Below are 17,899 nucleotides of genomic sequence, written 5' to 3'. Positions count from 1 at the left end.
TTTCAAAGTGAGTGGAAAGCTCTCCTACAATGGCTCTGAATTGGCAATGTCTTCTAAGACGTGGCTGGTGTCTCCCCTCACAATCCAATATTCTCCTGGCACAGCTGGGAGCTGTGGGTCCCACCACTGATGGAGTCTTTACATGAGGAAAGTGGACCAAGGGCAGCCACACCTTAAAAAGCAAGCCAGTTATTCCAGGCAGTTCTAAGGAGGCCAAAGCACAGAGAGAAAATGGCAATCAAATCTCACTTATAGAGCATTCTGAAAATGTCCTTAAAGACCCTTTTAGGGTAATCTCTTTGTTTGGATAAGGAAACTGAAGTTCAAGTGAAGTAGGGTTAACCTGTCTGAGCCACAGGGCTTGTTGGCCTTTTATGTTCCATCTGCAGGACAGGTGACCTCTCAGGTCCTGGACACTCTGACATGACCCCTGTGAGGCTGACTCCAAAGCCAAATCCGGGCTCCAGGCTGGGGAACTGGGGTCCTCCCTCCCAGAGTCCATCACGGCCACTCTGGCTTCCCTCCCTCCCTCTAACATTTTGCTGACCCAACGCATGGAGTGGCTCCAGGAGGCTGGATGCAGTGACCACCACGGCTACAGCAGGCCCCCCGGCAGAGATGCCAGCATCACTCCAGGAGCATCCCACCCACCCTGGCCACCTGCTTGCCCAGCCACACAATCTCAGGCCCCAGCGCTGCCCCCTGCCAACCAGCCCCGCCCATGCCCCAGGCAGAGGGCCATCTCAGCTTCAGGCCTGTCACGGGGGGAGGTGACCAAGCCTCCAGCTATCAGAAAGAAAGAACCCAAGTTTCTCAGATGGAGGATCACGGGGAAACCCTCTGGAGAAGCCTGTTGGAGTTTATGTGGGAAATCTCCCCTCTCCCTGGTCGGAGAAGAGACCTCAGGAATGTCCCTGCGGAGAAGGCAGAGGATGTAAGAGAACTTCCACCCTGTACTGAGGGAGGCAGGACACATCCGAGGATGCTGAGAGGGCCACGGAAGTGGTGGAGCTTGAAGGGGCTCTGTGATTATTCTGAGACAGTTAACACTGCATATTCTGCCAGGCACATTCCAGCTGTCTTACTCATGGTCCACGGCTGCACACCAGTCCCCTCCTCCCCAGGGAAGGGACGTGAGATGGGGGAGGACACTTCAGCCCAGGGCTACCTCCCCGCCCAGAGGGAAAGCAGAGCTACAGCGTGGGGTCTGCACATCCCCAGAGATCACAGAGCCCAGTCCGTCCTGGCTGGGGCCCCCGCCACTTCTCCCCAACCTCCGTCCAGGGGCCTCCAGCCACAGAAGGACCAGCGCTGTGTGCTTTCCTGAGAGGAACAGGAGGAGCCAGATTCAGAGACAAGAAGGAGACTCAGTGTTTACTGGGGACAGAGTCTCAATCTGGGGAGACGACCGAGTCCTGGAGGTGTTGCTGCTGTCGGCTGCACAACAATGTGAATGGACTTAATGCCTCGGAGCTGTGCGGACACTTCCAGATGGTTCAAATGGTCAATTTTATGTCAGGTACATTTCACCGCAATTTTTTTAAAAGAGGAGACACCATCCTAAAATGGAGAGTTATGCAAGCAGAATACTTGCCTCCGATGAGCTGAGCGCTATCTTTCATTCCTCTCAGGAGGAAGGGCCAGATCCTCAGGCAAACGGCAAGAGGCAGTTTGAGGATGAAACGGCGAGCCAAGTGCTCCGTTGACTCACTGGACATGAAAACTCACGATTAAAGTTAGACCAGAGGGAGGATGTCTCTGGTCTTCCCTCTGCCGTCTGTGCCACACTGACCGGGAAGGGCAGCTGGACCCCAAGCTGGTTCTTCTGGAATTAACTCCAGCACCTTCTTTTCCCGCCTCCCAGCCTGACTGTGTCTGTCACTTCCCAGCACTGTGAGAATCCGGCTGGACAACAGCCCTCGTGCCACTGAGCACAAAGGGCTGTGGGACCAGCGTCCGGAGCTGGGGGCGGGGGTGGGGGGATCCCACCCTTTCTCCAGGCACTGTCCTCCACGTGAAACAGCTCCCTGTTCTAGTGGCCTTTCTTCTTCGTGTCGCTTGGTCTTGGCCTTCTTATCCAACTGCTATCTTTTATTTTTTTTAGAATCAATGTTCCCAACAAGCAAGGAATAGCCTGAATTATAAATCCAGCTGCAGGGACAGAGACCAAAATAACTGCGCTCACTTGGGAGTGGCTCACCAGCTCCCCGGAGGGGGCCAGGCTGGTGGGGGAGCTGACACCAGCGCCCCTCACTGTAGCCCTGCCGTCCCTCGGGCCATGCTTTGTTCTCTTCTTCAGGAGGGCATTCACAGCAGCAGGAGGCAGGGAGGGGGGGTGCCAGCATCCTGTTCGCCAGAACCCAGCCCCAACCTCACCTCCCAAGAAAGACACTGTCCTGCAGGCTCCAGGGATGGACAACAGGGAGAAAGGATGCTGCATGACAGGGTCTTTTCTGTCACTGGTGACATCTGGCCCTCGTTTGTCTGAACCACCCCCCACCCCCAACATGCATGCACGGTCCACGGAAGGTGGGCTGTGGGCCTGGGAGCCCAGCTTGGGCTTCACCAGGGGCAGGATGTCACCATGGGAACAGGAGGTGGGCATTCCTCGCTCTGCTCCATCCCCGGGGGTGGAGGTGGGTCAAGTCCTGTTGGTCAGTCAGTTACTGAACACTTGCTCTCCCAAGCAGTGGCTCCTCTAAAGACCAAGGCGGAGACCCAGTCCTGCTCTTATGCTCCCGCCAGAATCCAACTCAACCTGCAGGATCCCGGCAGCCGAATGCAAGACTGAGGGCCAGCCCCCCCAGCAGCACAGGAAACCCCTGCTGATAGGAGGTGCCAGCCCCTTATCTTCTGTGCTGCCCACCCTCCTGCCTGGTCCTGGTCCCTGCCCCTGCCATGTGCTCTCTGTGCCCGAGACCCCATCCCCGGTTGACCCAGCCTGGGTCCTTAGCCAGCCTCCTGCCGACAGTCTCGTCTTGACTTGGAAAGGTGCTCTGGTGCCCTCAGGGTCCTGAGCCACTGGCTGTGCCCACGTCCCCTCCCCCCAGGCCCCAGCCTGGACCCTGCACCTGCCCAGGGGGATGTGCCACCCAAGTCCAGGCCCCGCCAGCTGCCCTCGGCTGACACAAGCCTCTCCCCTGCGCTCAGGCTACCAACCCTTCCTGAAGAGGGCCAAGAAAGTTTCCGGTGCAGCGGATGGTTCATAAATAGGAAAATTAAGATACTGTTGAAAACCAGAAAAAGCAACAGCCTGCTCTCGCTACTAGAAGATTCCCACAGCTGGGCATCTCCTAGACTCCTGTTTTCCAAAAGCCATCAGTAGAGAAAATTCTTGCACTCGAAACGTGACATAGGTCCTGGCTTTTCAAGTCAGTCCAAGAGGAAGGGCCACGGTGTTCCCGTGCTGTTTGCCCTGCCTTTCTCCCTCCCCTGGCTTGGAGCCTGGAACGGACGCACATCGGCCCGGCAGGCTTCTGAGCATATGCGTTTGTCTGAGTGTTTCTGAAGGGTTACAAGCACAAAGCACACAATCCCAAAACGGGTCAGAGCCGCCCTTTCTTCCTCACCTCAGACATTCAAACGTCCCTTGTCAGCTCGCAGGCCCTGCAGACTCGTCAGTTTCTTTGTTAATTCCACAGAAGCCCCACATGTCATCTGGCAAGGTTTCTGCCACTGCAGGGGTGGCCGCCAAGACCACATCTTCCCATATGCATAGCATCATTTCCCAAGGGACCCCGGGAAAAATCAAGTCCTCTGTGGCACGTCCACTGGAAAGGCCAAGAACATTTTTCAGAGCCGGCCAGAGGGGATGACAAGCAGTAAGGCCCATGGACACAGCCTGCCCGGAGGCAGCTTCAAGTTACACACGGGCTGCAGCCGTCTCGCCCCTGGTCTCAGACCCAGACCACCCTGCCCCTGGCTCCTTGGTAACATACCTGGGCTGGACATGGTGGCAAGCGTTTTGCGTGCTGGAAAAGAATAAGCAGAGTCACACGGAACGTGGTTCCCCATGACCTGGGCCAGGTCACCTTCCCCTACACCTGCTCCCCTGTTTGCAGACTAGAGCTGGAAACAGCAGAGTCCCTGGCACAGACACCTGCTGCAGAACTACAACCACGCAGCCATTATCAGTCTGACCAAGGAAGATGGGACTCAGACCCCCTGACAGGATGTGTTCCCAAAAATAAGGGCCCCAGCCTTGCCATAGAGATCTGGCTAAATATGAAACGTGAATGGTGGGGTTAACACATGGGTCTGTGAGTGGCGGCTAGAAGACAAGAGCCAAGGCCCCTGGCCTGTGAGTGAGATCAATATCTCCGTGGCAGGTCCTTTCAACACAGTATTTTAATACGAAGGCAGAGCTGACAGCCCCAGACAGACTGTCACGCAGGAGGGAGTTCACTTCACGAGAGATTTATCAGATTTCTGGGGTTGCGGGGATGATGGGTCTGCTGTGCTGTGATCTGTTTAGGCTGTTTTCCTCCTCCGTCCCTACTCAGAGGGCACTTCAGAGATTTCTTTATGACTTTCTCATGGGAATTCCTTCAGAAAGTTCTGAAAGCTTTGACCGTTTTCCTATAAGTGCAAGTGTGTATGTGTGCAGGTGAACACAGAAGCAACAAAGAAGCCTTAGAAGTTGCCCCCATGGACCGCCCTCCCACCCCCGCATCCTCCTAAACGGTCCCAGATGCGCTAAGGGCACATTGCTTCCCACAGGGACCTGGGAGACCGACACGGGTGATCCCAGCACCCAGAATGGAAAGCAGGGAAACCCACGTGCTTGGGGTGAAGTTCCCAAAATGGTTCATCTGGGGGAGAACTGCTGCCTATTCAGTTCCCCAGAGAGGTTCCTGAGAAGGCCTCCCTTCGTGTCCCAAGTCACCTCTCCTCGCCTTCTGATCCGGAAGCTGCCTTGCACTTTTCTCTGCACCGCCTCTCCTCCTGCCTGCTCCTGACAACAAGCCACTGGAAAGCACCGGACTCGCCCCAAAGGGGTCAGCCCTGGGAAGGACTAACAGATCGTAACTCAGGTGAAGCCCCAACACCACTAAAGCAGAGCGCTGGCTGTGCTGTATTTGGCGTTTCTCACTCCAAGCTTGCCCGAGGAGGCTGGTGGTAACCCCCTCGTCCTGTTAACGTCACGCACACCTGCCTAGAAGGAGCCAGGCAGCCGGCACCTGCACCCCACCCCCGGCAGCCCCAGCTTCCTCTCTGCTCAGCCCCCTTCTCGTAACTTAGCCTCTGTGACCCGAGTCCTCTGGGGCTCCTGAAACACTCCCCAAGTGGGTTGCAGTGTCTCTGTGCCCTGGGCTCATTCTCCAGATGTCACCCTAGTCCTTAAGCCCAGAACTGTGTAGACGTGGAGTTGGGATAATGAGGGGGTGCAGATGGGAATTCCCGAACATGAATGTGCTCTGACCCCAGGGGGACCCGTCTGTCCTCTGCCCACATCTGGTGGACTCCTCCCCCACAACCCCCATTCCTGGCTCTACGCGGGTCAGTGTTGGCGACCATTGAACTGCTGAACTCTGCAAAAGGCAAACTTGGCGCTTGTGCAAAAGCACAACAAGCTAAGGACTGCTGACGCAGAGTTCGAAGGTAGAGGGTCTCCTTCGAAGACAAGGTAAGGGAGTTACGCCTTAACCACGAGCAGCTGCACTATGCCCTAGAGGTATGCACCTGTAACTGGGTGCTAGTAGTTTCCTTTGTTATTCACTAAGAGGTGGCTTTGTCACTGCCTGCACCTGAGTTTGCTTGTTAACCTACATCACCTTCCCTAACAAAAGTCAGGAGGGCTAAAGCCTAGACCCCGTGTTCTGTGGAACTGAGTGCCTCCTGGTCCCCCACCTTCTAACTGCGAAAATCTTGTGTGTTTTGTTACACTGCGTGCTGTCCCTCTTTTAGGATCTCCCACTGCCCTGCAGCGCTGGACACAGCCGATCAAGTTGATCCTCAGACCTTGACCTTGAATGAAAAGTCACAGGAAGTCACAAAAACCCCTGTAAAAGGAGGAGATGGTGAGAGGACGGGCGGCATGACGGTATTTTTCTCGTGCTCTCCCCACCCGCCGGGAAACAAGACAAGGTGCGGAGAGCAGAAAGCAACCTCTTCAAGCTTAATGGGAAAACGGGTAATTACATGCCGGCAATGAACAGAAATGTGGACTGGCTTTCCAGATGGTTCTGTGTCTGTCTGGACCCTGCCCTTCACAATGACCTCCAAACCGGGCGCCCCTCCCCGTTTCCCACAGCACTTCCCACACCTGCCCTGCAGGAAGGAATCCTGTCTGTACCTCGGACATCTTTCCATGCGACTCCCCACCAAGCCGCCTCCTCCGCCACACATGGCTGCTCAGCAAAGACTTATTAATGACAATCGCGAGAAGGTGATTCTGGTTCTGATGATTCTGATGAAGGCTGACCTCACACCTCCTTCCCGTCTCTCTCAACCTTTACGTGATTCTCTTGTGGGTTCCCCTCACCTGAATCAGAACCTAAACTCCCAGAGAGGGGACCCTGCCCAGGCCTCCCCTGTGCAGCTGGTCCCTGGTCCATACCCACCCACAACACCTGCCCAGGGACAGATATTACACGCCCGCTCTCCATCTGCCACCAGCCTGCGTTGGAATTCGGGGGCCGACAGTAATCACAACAACAACACTTTCCATCTGAATAATGCCACACGGTTTCAAAGAGCTTTTAGAAACATTCTCCCTGGAAAGCCCGAGCTGGAGGCTCGGCACGATTCGAGATGAGGAGTTGGTGGAAACCGAGGCTCAGGGAGGCCGGTGGCCGCAAGGGGATGGGAACTTCCATATGCCATGGATGAGGCCCTAAAAAGCAAAAAAATTCTATAAAAATAAACAAGCTTTACTAAAAATATCTGGCTACAGGGAGAGAAAAATGACTTTGGCAACAGAGAATTTCAAATCATCCTGAGAGGTAACGCATGACATCAGGCAGCATCTTCTCAACAGTAAAACATCCTTTAAAGGCAGGAACTTTTTTGCACATCATTTTCCTGCTGAATGATCTCTCCAAAGTGGTGCTCCCTCCTGACCCCAACATGGCAAAAAGCTGACAAGCTGTCTCCATTCTGTCCTTCCAGAACCTTCTCCTTGCACCTGACAACAGGTGTGACCTTCCTTCAAGCAACAACCACATACCCTTCCTCCTCATTTTTTTTTTCTTTTTTACAATACATTTTTCTGTTTGTTTCTTTTTTGGCCACCCCACAGGATATGGAAGTTCCCAGATCAAGGATCAAATCCAAGCTGGTGCTACAACTTACAGCACAGCTGCAGCAACGCCGGAGCCTTAACCCACTGTGCTGGGCCAGGAATCGAATCCATGTCCTTGCTACTTCAGAGACACCATCAATCCCACTGCACCACAGTGGGAAATTCCCTCCTCACTCTTAACCCCTCTGATCCAGCAAATCTCAAGGTTTAAGTTCTAGGGGCCATGACAGCAGGATTAAAAATTCCACAACCTACCCTACAGCATGGCATTCACCACAACTTCAGAGATTTCATGATCCAGCCCTCCCTACTAGGCAATAAGGCGATCATTAGTTTGGGTTTTGTGTTTTCAGCAGCCTAAATGAAATATTAACTTACATGTAGTCACATCCAAACCTAAACATACATATCTGAGAGGCCAATTATAATTGAGTGATCTGTCTCTTAATTAGATGCTGGCACTGCTCCCTGGAGTGACGCCTCGTGAGGGCATCTGCCTTAAGCACGGCTGTGTCTTATACAAAGCAGGTGCTCGGTAAGCATTTATGGACGAGTGAATGCAGATCACTCCAAGAATGTCCCTAGATCGAACCATGAGAACCTAGGTTTCTAGGTTGAAATCATACCTTTTGCATGGCATCGTATCTCTTGTTTTTCTTACCTGCAATCTCGGCATTCCGACCATTGGGCTGGCCCATTTGCCCACAAGCTTCAGGCTTCAGGGCTTTACCTGGAGAACTTCTCCCAGGAAAACCTTTTCTACCACTTTTCAACCTGCCAGTCTTTGGGGCTTTCTACCAATCACGTTAGTATCTCAGAATCCTGCATTTGGCCCCTGACTTTCCCCTGTCTCAGCACTGATTTCTCCATGCTTGTATGGGACGTTTCTGCCTGAGGCCCACCTGCTGCGGACCACAGGCAACAGCAGGGCCCAGCTCAGTTGTGCTTGGATGGACCAACTAACCAGCCCACCATGGTCACTGTCTTCAAATTATGCAACACCAGCAATTACAGATTTATACTCCAATGTCTTTAAGCAAATTTAAAGCAAAGATACACCTTCAGCATATATATATGTAGCATGTCCCACTGGGGATGGGGGTGGGGAGTCAGCGTAAGTTTAGGACAAGCATCTCCTCCAGCATAACTAGACTCCCCCCGACAAACAAAGCCAGGAAACCCCACGTCAACAGTCTTCTCAACAAAGCTCTTTAAAGCCCCCGCAGTATACAGTCTGCAAGGGAGAACAGTACCAAGTATCTTTCTGATTTTCCTTCATTTTGGTCGAGTCCTAAAAATAACTTTTGTCCCTGATTATGCCTCCATGTCCTCCCTTTGGCAAGTGGGCGTGAGTGCTGTCAGCTTGTGCTGCGATGGATTCAAGGAAGAATCCATACGCCTTCGGGGTCAAAAAGGACTCACCTTTCCAACCCCACCTTGAGGATGCAGACGCTGGGCCTGGCCACGTGTCAGGGCAGGAGAGGAGAGGGTTTGGGTTTGGGCACCCATTCGTCCTCACCACCCAGCGTAGCACCAGGGTGTTTCTGGTCACAGGGGTGACCGTCCCCTCCCTTCCCAGGTTGCTGGAGGACTGAACGAGGTGCCAGTGGGAGGCACGGAGCCTGGGACAGAAGCACACACAAAGGTCAGGTGTTGTGCCCAAGGGCCCAGGCCAGCAGTGGCCGTGCAGGACATCCAGCCCCAGCTCAGTGCTCACTCCTGTGCCTGAGTTTCAGGTCAACCTGGCCTCCCACCCCCAAAGTGGGGGGATGATGCAAAGGATCAGACACCTTCGGGACCAGGACAGGCTGTATTCATGTGCACTGGGCCCTCGGCCTAGAGGCAGAGATGGAGACCATGCCCTCCTCCTCTGAGAGCAGGAGCTGAGGCTGGAGCCCAGGAGGCATTGCAGCTGGGCGGACACGCCTCTCCAGCCCCCAGGGGGAGTTGGGACCTGTCCTGTGGGATGGCAGATGGCTCCCTCCTGAACCTGGTGCAGAGAAGCTGCCAGGTAACTAGGGCAGCAGTGCCAAGACCAGAGCCTCCAGAGGCACCCCGGTGTCCCCGAGGCATTCTCACGGGTGCCCTCAACGTGATTCTGTGACCCGCACCTTCTGGGGCTTCTCTTCTTGGTGACATCCACCCAGGCCACAGGCGGCACAGAAGGTCCCAGACGTGAGAAGACACAATACCTCTCACGATGCCTCCCTATGCCCCCCTGGGGGGAACCAAGGCCCCCCCCATCCTCACCCTCAGAACAACACCCCACCCTGCAGCAGGGCACGTGAGCATCCTCAGACCCAGGCTCCAGGGGCCCGTGCCCCCGCCACTGCTGCCTTGACTCCTGCCTCACCCTCACCCGCAGCTAGACCTGGGGGGCCTCCTGAGGACACAGCGGCCATGCACGTGCCGGGGAGAGGGGGGTGACCAGGTACTGCTCGCTGTCCCTGAGGCGGGGAGGGCCGCCCCGTCTGCTTGTGGGGCCCCCTCATCCACACACTGTAGCTTGGTGGGTGGGGGGACTAGAGCCACCTCTCGGCCTCCACACCTTTTTCCACAAGGGCTGACAACCCCCCACACACCTCTCCCCCCACTGCTGGCACACACACCCTGTGCCCCGTTACTCTCTGGGCCTCCCCCTTGTCTCCGGAGACAGGCTGTTTCGGACCCTGACTTTGTGCACAGACCTCAGACAGACAAGCCTGTGTTTCAGACATTTCCTGCATTTGAGGAGGCCAGGCAGGCCGCAGGACCCCGGCAAGGGAAGTCCTCACAGCCAGAGCACTGGACTAGGTGCCCGTGAGGGGCCGCTCAGAGGGAGGGTCCGGGCCTCGCAGGAAGCCAATGACTCCCGCTGGCCCCCAGCCCCCACCCCCACCCCCGCCACACCACTCCCATCCAGCCTGGAAAGGTCAGGAACTAAATTGGGAGCTTGGCTCTGAGCTCTCACATCCCTAAGTCGTCTTGAGAAGAGGCTGCGGGAAAAGTTCACAGGGGAACCTGCCAGGAAAGGGGTCAAGGCCCCAGGCAGGGCACGTCTGTTCCAATGACAGAGTGCCGACTGCCATCGTGAGAACTCAGCTCCACCCCCGGCCGCTGGCATTTCCATCTTCTCCTCTGGGACCAGCCGCGACACCTCCGTGGGAGTCACCACCTTGGTCTGTCCAGGAAGTGGAGTGACGAGGCCACAGACGGTGGAGCCGGAACTGGGGACGATGACCCCAGCTGGGGTCACTGCCCTTACACCTGCTTTGAGATCACAGCTCCCCACTCATCCATCTCCAGCGCCTTCCAGATAGCACTGAGGGGCTCCAGACACCCCCAGACTCACAGACACAACACCCCCTGCGTCACTGTGAAGAGACCCTCACGTTCGTGGCGCACTTGCTGCGTGAGGTCCCGATGACGGAGGCAAACACCCTCCCTGAGGCCACGGAGGGCCGGAGCCATAGGCATTAAGGGTCTTGAGACTCATGCACCTGGACACCTGGGCTGGAACCCCTGCTCCCCTGCGTCATGGCTGTGCTGCCCAGGGCAAGTTCCTCCACTTCTCTGTGCCTCATCTTCCTTGTCTCTAAATTGTGGTAGTTCTAACCCTCAAGGGTCTCCCAGGGGTGCAGAGAGGGCCAGGCCAGTGGGCACTGCCTGGTTCTCAGAGCGGTGCCTGCGGTATAGCGTGGCCGCACAGCGTGGACGTCTCTGTCATCATTAGGGGGGTGGCTGAGCTAACACTTGTCACGGAGAAGCAGGAACAAAGGGAGCAGAGGGGGACAAACTCCTAAGAAGCCAAAATCGACGTTCTCAGGTCCACAGGCAGGAGCTGACGCACTTCACTCCTGTGAGCCCCTCGGTCCTCCCGCTCCCACCGAGCACACGGCTGGATGGAGCTGCTGACCCATTTCCAGGCCACAGGAGCAGGGGCACACATCCTGAGGCCCGTCCCTGAGAAGCACGAGGGGCCCCTCCGGGACCCCAGCTCCAAGACACCGAGCTGCCCCCTGCCTCACGATGGCTTCGCAGCCTGACAGCAGGTTCATCACCCAAAATGTCGGAGGCTGGTGCAGCACTGGAAAGGGGTGAAATAGACCCAGAATTTCCTTTTAAAGATCCGGAGATTTGACATTTACATTCTAGAAAGACCTTCCTCAAACACACTTAGGTTAAAAGGAGCTCAGTGCATGAAAGGCGTGCCATTACACAGCACATGAATGCATCTGTCGAACAATCCCCCCAAATGAAGACAAATGGATAAAAACAGAGCAAGAGGTGTCACATACTTAGACTTCAAAGCCTCGTCCCGCTCACCCTGTCCACTGCCTACTGCAGAGTGGATGGTGCCTCTTGCGCTCGGGAGGGGAACCTTCTCATTGCGCACGGGGCTCCCTCTGCCTGTCAGACACCTGGCCTGGGTGCAGCTGCCCTGCACTGGCTTCCCCACGCATCCTGCATCTCTCCCCATGGCACTGGTCCTGGGGACAGGGCTTCTCCACCGTGGGCGGTTCTAAACCTGGTGCTGTCTGTGATGGTGAAGGCTGGGAAGGGGATGCCCGCCCTGCCCCGTCCAGGGAGCCATGACGCCTCGGGACATGGAGGCAGCGGTCACAAGACATTAAGGACGCAGGCCCACCCCCACACCATGGCGTCTGTGTTTCAAGGGCAGACCATCTCCTTCTCTGGTGTCAGTGTCCTCATCTGAAAAATGGGATGACAAGAGCAAGGTCCCAGAGGGTTATTAGGAGGCTTAAATGACTGGGTAGATATGGCACTGTGGCCAGTGTCTGCACACGGCTCTGTGGTCAGTGTCTGCACACGGCACTGTGGTCAGCATCTGCACACGGAGCAAACACATACACAGGGCCCATCAGGACTGAGCTAAGAGACTCAGGGTCAGCAATCCTGTGACTCGAGTTACCTCAGTGTTTACCCAATTTATTTTGCAACAGAACCAAGCTTTTGTTTCATACAAGTTAACGCTGCCGGGGGTGTTTAATCTCTGGGGCACCTTCCCTTCTCCCTCCTGCTCTGCTCACAAAGTCCCTCATCGGCAGAACACAGGGTGGGAGCCACCAGCAGCCCTCACGCGCCAGTCACTTTGCTCCTCTGAACTAAAGGGAGACCATCTGGCAGGGCCCTGCCTCTCCCCCCACCACCTCACCCTCCTGTCCACTGGCTCAACAAATATTTATCAAGAGTCCGGCGTATGCCAGCTCCTGCCCCAGGCACCGGGGAGAGAGCAATGATCCAGTTTCTACCCTCAAGTAAACAAGTAAATAGATATGATCATTTACTGTCAGGGATTAGAAACCATGTGTGCAAAGCACCGGCGCCTGGTGGTCACTCGATAAAGGTAACTATAATAACTAAGCCGTATCTGCGGCCCCCACCTGCCAGGAGAGATGCAAACAGAAAGGTTCAGTGACTGAGGGAAGCCACACAGTCCAGGCCTCTCTCTCCGGTCAGCCCCTGCGACCCCGGCCCAGAGCAGTTCAGCTGCACCCTCCAAGGGGATCCCTCCCGGATGAAGCACCTTCCGGAGGCAGGAGGACCAGGCAGGCTGCGATGGGGACCACGTGGCCCATACCCTGTGGTCACCTGTCCCTGTGTTTCACAAGCCCATCTGCACAGAGCTTGGGCCTCTGTGTGAGGACACACCTGCTGACAGCGGCCCTGACTCTCCCTCTGCCGTGACTGTGACTCGTGATGCGTGGACACCCCACAGAGACCTCTTGCCCCAGAGCAAACCTGAGGACAAAAGTGTGCCCTCTCCCTGCAAGAGGACTAGGGCTGAGCTGGCTCTGCTCACCCCTCAAACACCAGCTCTCACCCGCCTCGGGGCCCAGGGCTCCTTCTCTAGCCACGGAGGCCCCTTTGCCCCTCCCTGAGCAGTGGGACCAGAGCATACACACCCAGCCCCCCAGGTAAGAGTCGCCAGAAACAAAAGCCTCTGCCCCCTCTCCCACAAAAGCTCTTCCGGAGAGCCACGGGGGTGACCTGCTTCCAAGACCAGTCTCAGTGGCCCCCAGCCTCCGGCCGGGAGCTTTCCAGGCAGCACACACCATCCTGTGTGGGCTCGGCTCTAAGGGTCCATGTGCCTTGACTCACCCACCCTCATGGCCAGCCTAGGCTACCATGCTCACTGTCACCCCCAATTCACAGTATAAGTGGGAAACCAGACAACCCAAGCCTTCTTCCCAGCACTCAGGCCCCTCTGACCAGCACACTCCCCTCTCGACCGCCCATGACTCCTCTGGCCTCCTCCCACCTACCTCCACCTCCAGGTACTGCCTGGCTCTGGCTCCAGAAAGCACACAGCCCTATTCTCTGGACAAGGTCAAGTGTCAAATATATCCTCTTCATATTTCCACTTAAGCCAAGTCTGTGTGGACCTCAGGGCTTGCAGGAAGCTGGGAGGTTCCCACACACCATGAGTCCACTCTGCTGGCAACAGGCTCAAGAGACGTGGTCCGATTTACCTGCAGGGCAGTGGCGGTGGGAGGGGGTCATGGTGCCATTTCTATGGGCTGCTGTGCGTGGCAGGCAGCACTGCCAAAAACAAGACTGTGAATGATGCAGAAAGAAGCGTCATGTCATGGACCAGTTCCCGTTTCCTTCTGCTCCACTAGCACCAGGAAAAGATAACAAAGATGAAGGATTTGGGCGCAACAGCCTATGTTAGATGGAGCATAAAACAAACAGAACCTTACTTAAATAATGAGGAAAAGACCCGAAAAAATGCCATACTAGAACACTGTTCATCTCCTGGAAAGAGAAGGGAGCAAAGTGCTAGGAAAATAAACGGGGTTCTATTAAGCAGGTGGGGGAGGAAGGGGCTGGAGAGAAGGGAGGAAGCCAAGAGATTTCTCAGAGAAGCCACCCAGGAGTGGCGGTGAACCCACAGTGGGCAGGGGACCCCTCCCCACAATGGTGCCAGTGTCTCTGCTAAAAGGATTATTCTTGGACCCGACAGTCGGAAACCTCTAGACAGTTGACGTGTCTTTTCTTTCTGTTCAGATCCTGAGCCGTGGGGAGAGGGAGCGCTGATGGGGACCCACCCACAGGACATAAACATTCTGGTCACTTTTCCCAAAAGGCTTAGAAACACCGACTCCGGGGGCAGGGGATGGTTTGCAGGCATTGTAGCCCACTCCCCAGGTGACTCTCAGGACTCCAGAACTGCCACATCTCACTATAAAACCAGCTACGAGAGTCGCTGGGAATTCTCCAGCTGCATTTCAGGGGACCCCGTTCTGGTGTAACAGGGGGTGTCTCTGTCATCAAAACTCAACACATCGTTGTAGCACCTCCTCCTCAAGGACCGCTGAGGCTGCAGCAGGATCTCCTCCCTCACGGAGCCCCAAGCCCAGCTCACGCTGTGGTCCAGCCAGAGACACAAGTGTGAACCACCGCCTGGTTCATTTTGATGTGTTCAAGTCTCTGCTCTTTTAGCTTCTGAGACTCTGCTCTCTCTGACTTCCCTCCAACTCTCTGGCCAACCCCCCAACCAAGGGCCTTTACCCTCCTCCTCCTTCCCCCGAGACCCACACGGTCCAGGCTCTCCAGGCCCCGCCCCTCCCTCTGCACCTGCAGCAGGTGCTCAGAGCCAGGCCTGGGGTTCTTCCATCCATCCACCTATCCCCGTCCCTCTCCAGCAAAAACTGCCACCAGAGCTTAGACCCACACCTGCCCCAATAGGACGTCTCCTCCTGCCCCTTCCAGGGGCTCCTCGGTTGAACTCAAATTGTCTCCCTCACTCCCTCCCTTGCCCTTAAATGTGACCTTCTCCTGAAGTCCTTCCCCTGGCCCACAGCACCTAGTGACCACATCACCCTACCACGAAGAGTTTTAAAAATGCATATTCCTGGCCCATGCCCCCGAACTACTAAATCTGAGTCAGATCTTCCAAAACGTTGGAGTCTGTGCCATTCGAGCTCTCCAGGCATTTACAACAACCAAGCAGGGTTGGGAGTCACTGCGCTGGTCCATGGGCCTGGCCAACCTGGGAGATGCTGGTCCAGGCCTCTAGAAAGAGCTTGGAGCCAGAGACATCGTCTACAAACAATTTCCGTAGAAAGGGAAGGAAAAATTGCAGAAGTAACTGAGTTCACCGAGGGAGAGGACAGAAAAGGAAGATGAGAGGCGCAGACAGAACCCCGGTCCAAGTCCGGGAGATGCAGGAAAAGGAGCTAGAAGAAGCAGTGAAATGGTGACAGAGGTGACAGGGACTAGATAGTAACTGGGTCCCAAAGCCACAGTTTGGGGGAAAGTTTTGCAAAGGGGCTTCTGATGACAGAAACTCCTGCAGCAGGAAGAAGGGGCGCATCCTGACCAGGACACCCATGGTGCAGCATCCCTGGGCAGGTCAGCATCCTGATGCATCCGCCGTGGGGGCTTCATCCGCCACAGGGCAGGGGGGCGGGGGGGGGGGGTGAGGCGCTCTGCTTGGTTGTCTGTTTAGGGGTTTTTTTATACCTCTTGCCATTCGTCCATTGGCCCTCACTGCCCCAGGATAGAGCAGAAAGGAGGTCAGGGTGCAGACCCTTCCTCAGGGAGATTCCTGTTAAAACATTACACATGTACGTGCACGTGTGTCCATCAAAGGCTCAGGGATAGAGCACAACCAGGGAAGCACTTCCGTGTGTATCTGTGTGGGTCTGCGCATGTCCGTGTGTTGGTATCTATGTGTGTCCGTGTGTTTGTGTATATGTACCTGTGGGTCTGTGTGAGTGTGTATATGTGTGTCCATGTCTGTGTCCTTGTGTGTGTGTGTGTGCATGTGTGCACATGCGCGTGCCTGCCTTTAGGGTGGAGGAACCACTCCTCTTCCCCACATGCTTCCTTAACTAAGTCACTGCCCAACCTCTCAAGAGGGGCAGCAGCTGCCTTAGCAACGAGAACCCCTCCAGCCCCTCACTCTCTCGGGCACTCCCAGATCCCTAGTGTCACTCCCCAACAAATCCTGGTGGCCCTACCTCCGCTCTCCCTCCACCTGAAAGCCCCCCCTACTGCCTTGACAGGTGTGGGCCTGGTGCCTCTGCCACCCTTTTTTCAAAACAGCTTTATTGGGGTACAATTTACACACCATGAAATTGGCCGGACGTGAGTGCACGACCTGAGATCTTTAGTCGTCACGTTGTGCAACCATCACCACCACCTGGGTCTAGAGCAGGCCCATCGCTCTGGGGAGTGACCTCCAAACCGCAGTCCCTCCACTCCAGCCTGGAGGTGTGGGCCCAGCACGCCAACCTGTGCGGCATCCAAGCCCTGCTAGTCCCCAGCTCTGGGCTGAGGGGCCCCAATGCTTCACTGGCTTCCAGTTGCACACGATTCTTCTCTTCTCGGTTTCAGAGTAAGTGTGAAGCTACAGGGGTTTGGGGAGAAAAAGTGACACCAATGGAAGAGGCTCCTGCTTTTCCAGGGGCCATCTGTGACACTCCTCGTGTATTTCTGTCGACATAGCAAAAGTTTCTGGCCTGTTAGGAGGCGAGGTCACACCCCAGAAGGCTGCATGAACTTGGGCCAAGGCTCTGGCGGCCGTGTCCTCACTCCACTCACCAGCCAGCTAGGGGTCTGACCCCCCGCTCCACCTCCCTGAGATGGGCCGGCAGCGCACCGAGCATCAGAGGGACTTGCTGAAGGGCCCAGAAAAAGTGTCAATGGCTAAAAGGCAGGAAAACAAATCGCCCCAGGACATCAGGAGAAGCCAGAGACAGCGGAGGATGGCTTGAGACCCTTCCGCTTCTCCCAGAAACTGTCACAGGACAGTCCAGTCTCACAGACCAGAGGAAGGTGCAGACAACAGGAAGGATGCGCTTTGCAGGGGTCATGTGGGCGCTATAGTGCCCTGGGAGGGGAGGGCAGAGGCGGGCCAAGCATTCCCGGCGCCCGGTTTGGCCAGCTGCATTCCACAGGCCTGCTCCCCCCGTGCCCAGACGGCGCAGAGGCCTTTGTGATGACTTCACCCTCGGCCCAAAGTAAACAGTCTCCACACTTTTTCCATGGACACATACTAACCCCAAACTGCCAGCCCTGGCCTCCCCACTGTCCAGATGGAAAGTTGCCTTTCCCAAGAACATTAAACCTTTTACACTAAACAGTACATCTTGGCTGCAAACACAAACTTTCCTAAAAGCTTCCTAGAAATTATTTACCGTGCGCCGATCGGCAGATCACCTGAGCAAATCCCACCAGCGGAACAGAGGCCCTGCAAACGACGCCCGACAATCCCGAGAGCATGCTGGCCCCTGCAAACACCTGCCCCTGAGGACACAGACACTCCCAGCACCCACGGGCGCGCCCAGAACACACACTCATGCACACCCAGCTCAGACCACCAGAATGCAATCCTCTCTCTGAAAACAGGCTAACCTTAGACACGTGCCGATTTGAACAAAGAGGTAAAGAGACTTCGAGATGGAGCTGGGCCGACCTCTGTGCAGCGAACATGGTCTGGCTTGAATGCACATGATCCAAGCTCAGGTCTGCGCCGAGGGGCAGGCAGAGACGCCACGGTGCACTTACCAGGTTGGAGTTGGTGGCGTTGGAGTCATCCTCTGGAAAGGGGATATAGATCGCTAAGGCCACGCAATTGGCAAAAATGGTTAGTAAAATAATGATTTCAAATGGCCTGAGGGAGGGTGTTAAGGAAGGTAATGCCAC

The 17,899-nt window shown here is 55.7% G+C and overlaps 1 protein-coding gene across 8 annotated transcripts in view; it reads right to left on the bottom strand.

The window, feature by feature from the left end:
- The window catches only part of CACNA1C (calcium voltage-gated channel subunit alpha1 C), a 434,223-nt gene that overhangs the window by 364,894 nt on the left and 51,430 nt on the right, over positions 1–17,899 (bottom strand). For all 8 annotated transcript variants that reach the window (XM_047787908.1, XM_047787912.1, XM_047787914.1 and 5 more), the window contains exon 3: positions 17,762–17,867. In XM_047787908.1, coding sequence (XP_047643864.1) covers positions 17,762–17,867 — 106 coding nt within the window. The remainder of the gene's footprint in view (positions 1–17,761; positions 17,868–17,899) is intronic.

This window comes from Phacochoerus africanus, chromosome 7, assembly GCF_016906955.1.
Source record: "Phacochoerus africanus isolate WHEZ1 chromosome 7, ROS_Pafr_v1, whole genome shotgun sequence".
Taxonomy (NCBI): domain Eukaryota; kingdom Metazoa; phylum Chordata; class Mammalia; order Artiodactyla; family Suidae; genus Phacochoerus; species Phacochoerus africanus.
The sequence above is the reverse complement of the archived record's forward strand: the minus strand, read 5'-3'. Positions and strand labels throughout refer to the sequence as shown.